Source organism: Setaria italica, chromosome V (assembly GCF_000263155.2).
Source record: "Setaria italica strain Yugu1 chromosome V, Setaria_italica_v2.0, whole genome shotgun sequence".
Taxonomy (NCBI): Eukaryota; Viridiplantae; Streptophyta; class Magnoliopsida; order Poales; family Poaceae; genus Setaria; species Setaria italica.
The window spans coordinates 29,559,594-29,564,578 of record NC_028454.1 but is presented as its reverse complement, the minus strand read 5'-3'; the positions used below and the strand labels follow the sequence as shown (position 1 = coordinate 29,564,578).

The following is a 4,985-nucleotide window of genomic DNA, read 5'->3' as shown; positions in this document are numbered from 1 at the left end:
TCCCCCACACGTACTTATCCGCTCATCCCCTCATCCGGCCTCTCACCCGTGCCTCTCTCTCTTCTCCCCCCCCCCCCGAATCTCCTTCATCCCCCACACGGATCGATCCCCTCACCGCCGCCCCTGCCATCAGCACCCTCTCCTCCCCCATCCGCTCGCCCCTCACCTCTTACATGTAGCGAGGTGGCGGCGGGGCAAGGAGCGGCGCAAGCAAGAAGGGAGGGCGCGGCGAGGCGACGGAGCATTGGCAGGGCGTGGCGGAGCAACGAGCGACGGCAGGGCAAGGAGCAAGGAGCTTTGACGGGAGGACGTGGCGGCGGAGTGTCAGCAAGCGTGGCAGAGCAAGGAGTGCGTGGATCTTGGAGTAGCGGCCATCTCTCCCTTAGATCCAGCGGTGGCGGCAACCGGCAGGCTGAGGAGCAGCGTAAGTACACCGCCTCCCTCCCTCTCTCTCTGGTGCAGGGCTCAGGTGCTGTGGATGGGGCTCCGGCGCTCTGGTGCTGGTTATTTGACCTGGTACCCCTTTAGTACCGAAGTAGCAATAACGGTTGCACAACCGGTACTAAATGGCGTTTAGAAATCGGTACTGAAGACGCTTTCCCTAGCAGTACATGTACACCAGTTTCGCATGAACTAATGAGCTAAAGTGTGAGATCAGATGTTACCAGCAGAGCAGGTTCTTCATCGAGCAATTACAGGTCGACAGAAAAGTTTGCAGCAAAAGTAATGCGGGCAAAGCTTAGTTTAATCCCTTGAAAACCCTACAAACTTGGAGGACAAGAAGAGTCGCTACACTACTATGTCCAACCGAACCAACTAATGCAAGGCCTAACTACTACTAGAAAGACGACTAATGAACATGATCGTCGATCCCGATCGGTTCTTCGATTACATACAACAGATCGATACAGCAGCCGGCCAGTAATGATCTGTGCTCAATTGCGATAGTGATCGGATGGGATGATATCGATGTGAAGAAGAGCAATGTTTAATTTGCAGAGTACAAGGATCAGGAGTAACTAGAAACGAGTGAGCAGAGGCCGAGGTAGAAGTAGAACGTGCATGTGCATGATTTACCAGCAGGTTAAAAGAAACCCTGGCCGAGGAGGCAGAACGGGAAGGGCATCTCCACTGCGGTGTCGTCAGCAGTCAGGCCCATGCCGGTGATGCCGCCGCCGCCGCCGTTGCCACCTCCGAAATCCGGCACCTGCTGCACGGCGCAGTAGCTAGAGGTGGGCTCGAAGGAGGGGAGGACTATCGCCGGCTTCTGCTCCGCCCACTGCCAGCCGTCGCAGTCCTTGCCGCCGAGCGCCAGGAGCGGGGGCGGGAGCGGGGAGATGGCTTGGGAGGAGAGCTGCATGCGGCGGCGCTTCTTCTCGGCGGCCTGCTCGACGAGGTGGCGCGTGACGCCGTCGGGGTCCTCGGCGAGCCTGGCGAGGAAGGACATGAGCTGGTCGGGCCGCCGCTCCGTGGCCTGCAGGCGGCGGCTCATCTGCGCCAGCTCCTCCCCGATGGCCGTCTGCTCCCGCCGCAGCCGCTGCACCTCCTCGAGCAGCGCCTCCCGCTCCTCCTGATCTTGGCCCTCCTGGTGATCCTCGCCGCGGATGGCGCAGCTGGCCGCGGCGTACTGCGCCTCGCCGACGGATGAGCAGGAGGCGGCGCCCCCGCCGCCCTCGCCGCGCTTCTTGCGGCGCACGATGCGCGGCAGCAGGTGCGTCTGGCCGCGCAGGAACGACTCGTGCGCGAACTCCCACCGGTCCGGGTGCACCTTCCGGAACCCCTGCGGAGAATCCATGGCTCCAGGTAAGTGCACAGGACATAGATATGCGGAAGACGGACAGCAACCCCTGCTATAGCATCTGAGTGCCGATCGATGCCTCCTCAGCTTGGATCGCAGGAAAATCAGAGCACTTACGTATGTGTTGAGCTGGCGCACGAAGCTGGAGAAGTTGCTGTGCTTGAAGAAGCAGGGGAGCAGCAGCCTCGAGAAGCCGGCGGGGTCGACGACGACGAAGCTGTTGTTCTCCCTCCCCCAGCGCACGAGCGCGTCCGTCCGCGGGTCGCACACCATCTGGTACGTCTTGGCCACGAACGGCGCCGTCTGGAGCTGGTCGCCGCCGCCGCCGCCGCACCCGAGCAGCCCCAGCGCGAGCTCCGTGTGGAGGCCGTCCATGGATCACCAGCCGATAGAAAAATTAGGAATAGCAAAGGAAGCAGCGATCGGGGCGGCCGGCCGGCCTCGCTCGCTAGCCCCGTCCGCTCAGCTCAGCAGCGAGCAGAAGAAGCTAGCAAGCGCCCGTGCTAGCCGCTGCTCTCCGAGCTGGATGGATGGGCGTCTAAATCCCTCAAAAGGCAGGCGGGGGCGGGGGGTTGCTGGCGGAGGGGGGCCGGAGCGGGAGGGGTTACTAATTATGGCCGTCGTCGTCGTGCCTGACAGGAAGGACATGGCTAAACTAGTCGCGGCAAAGGGGCCAGGGCCCAAGCGCATATCATATGGCGAGCCGCCCCGTCGCCTCCGCAGCTCGTGCTCTCGGTGCCTCGCCAGGCGGGGAGCGCCGCTGGCCGGCTCCGGCGGGTGACAAGTGGCGTGCTCGTGATCCTTCCCCCACGCCCGGCCTCGTGGTGCCCGTACGTCGCCATCGCGTGGGATTTGAGGCGATGCAAGAGCACTGTGCGCGCCTTTTGATTTGGACCAAAGCGGAAAGGTGCCGGGTAATCTCTGCATTAAAAATGCAGGTAATCCGACTGCCTAATCTATACTAGCAGGCGCCGAGGGCTCTCGTCAGGATTATTATCACGGCAGGCAGGATATCGATCTTTTTTTTAGGGTGCCCCCGAAAAGACTCTCATCGATCCCTTCTATCGTCACAGCGTGCAGTGTGTGTGCCGCGCACGCTCATCTGGCGGCGACGACTAGTCCCGCAGGATGGACACTTTCCGGCTTGATCGCTACGGCTCGCTAGGGATCATCTTATCAGCTCATCGATCTGGTCGCGCAAATGCTAGTAAGGCTAGCTACCAAACTGCTATAGAGTACCTACGAAAATTGAAACCGTTACGTAACGTGAAGAGTGCGGATACGTAGTGGACGACGCGATGGGGTCGAGCGAACCGGATCGAATCCATGCGGCCATGCGCGTGCAATGCATGTCGCGTCGTCGCCGACCGGCGGCGGGGCAGAGCGTGCGAGGTCAATCGGGCCGACGGGGGAGGTGGCCGGCCTGCGTGGAACGCCACCGGAAAGGCGCCGGGGTTGGTCGTGACAAGACGCGCGCTTACATGGGCGTGGTCGCGCGGATCGGACCAGAGCTAGCTCTCGCAGCCGCCGCACAGTGCCAGGCCACTGTGCAGCGCGGCGCCGGGGGCGGGTGGATTAGCTAACCGGCAGGGCGACCGGATGGGTGGATGGGCGCCGGGTCCGGCGAGGGCCCAGCACCATATATGCCCTGGGTTAATTATATTTTTTTCTTTCCCCCTTACTAAGAAAAAGACATGCGGACTGAATAATCACCCGCACGAAATGGGCGGCGGGCCCGGGCCAGGTGAGGGCCCTCTTGCTTTTCATGGGGCCGGCATGCCCCGGTTGAGTAAAGAAATGCACACTAGGGGGGCGTAGGTGCGCTCTCTTCGAAAATATCTTGTCCCCTTGCCTTGGAGCTAAGACCTTGAGATGGATCATGGATGGGATGGAATGGATCATGCTCGATCATGCATGCATGCACGCCCAGCTTGGTCCCCAAGCAGCTGCTCGAACGATTATCCCTGGACCTGATTCCAAATCGGGCATGGCGGCATGCACGCCGTAGTATTTTGCAAACCGGTCTTTATCAACTCTCCTGCAAGAATGGTGTAGCAATTATACTACTCCCTCCATCCAGTTTTCATGGGTGCATAAACAGGTTTCAACGAGATCAAGGAGGAGTTAACTTGCTCTTAAAACTAAACGCCCAGTTCTTTTGACGAGGCACGGCACCGCCTCTCGGTTTTACTGCAGCATGCACGACGATCCGAAACCTCGCCCTCCTGTTCCCACGCCCGATCCCAACCACACGTTCTTCTTCTCTAGCCATCAGATGCGCACGCCGTCTCGTCTTCCTTGTGATGTTTGTTGTTCCTTCGTCTCCCGCGCAACGCCGCGCCATCCCTGCAGAACAAAACGAATTTCGCCGCGCCAATCCGAAATCCTGCTGAAAGTTTTGGTTTTCAAAATTTCAAGGACACTGGCTAATTTTTCGTGATCGTGCTCTGGAGTCTCCATGGCTCTATTTATACTCCCTCTGTGGTGAACTCTCCCCTGCACACCTCTTCAATCAATGGCGTCAAAAACTTTCGACTCAACCATCAGCTGCCAAGTCGGGACACCGATGATCCCATCAATTGTGATGCCATCGGCGACTGGGAAGGTCCTGCTCATGATCTTGACTTCCACATGGTGTGGAACGATGGAGATGATGGTGATTCTTTGTTCTAATGATTTGGTTTTGTTTTTATTTCGGGTGATCCATTGACATGTCTTTCTCTTTGGTGTCTAGTTGGGGAAGAGCAGGGAGAGGTTACGGGCGATTACGCACACGCACCCTCAGAAGGACTTGGAGAAAAATAAGCACAGGGCGCCCAGGGAGATCATGCACTCTCAGAAGGCCTTGGAGAAGAACAAGGGCGCCATGCACCCTCAGAAGACCTGCGCCATCAACGATGGTAGGCTAGGAACGAGAGAAAGAGAGCAGCGCGTGCTAGAGGATGCGTACATGCATTAGAGAACGAGGGGTGTGCGGGAAGTATTTGACGATGCATTCATCTCAACAGGTGCCGACCGGGCATTAATCACGCAGCCATCCGAAGCGACCCTCGTGACGCCTACCGGAAAAATACGGTGCCCTCCCGTTATCCGCATACGAATACTGGATACTTTTCCCCATGAAAACTGGATGGAGGGAGTATATATTAGTAGGTTTGTTTAGTTTTATTATTGTTAAGTGTTGGTG

General features: G+C 58.5%; 1 protein-coding gene across 1 annotated transcript; it reads right to left on the bottom strand.

The window, feature by feature from the left end:
• Positions 1-711: 711 nt before the first annotated feature.
• Positions 712-2,390, bottom strand: LOC101754496 (heat stress transcription factor C-1a). Its single transcript, XM_004969164.2, has 2 exons — positions 1,916-2,390; positions 712-1,780 (listed from the first exon to the last, which is right to left on the bottom strand). The coding sequence occupies exons 1-2, from the start codon at positions 2,171-2,173 to the stop codon at positions 1,085-1,087; spliced, it is 954 nt and encodes a 317-aa protein (XP_004969221.1). The 5' UTR covers positions 2,174-2,390; the 3' UTR covers positions 712-1,084.
• Positions 2,391-4,985: the final 2,595 nt, after the last annotated feature.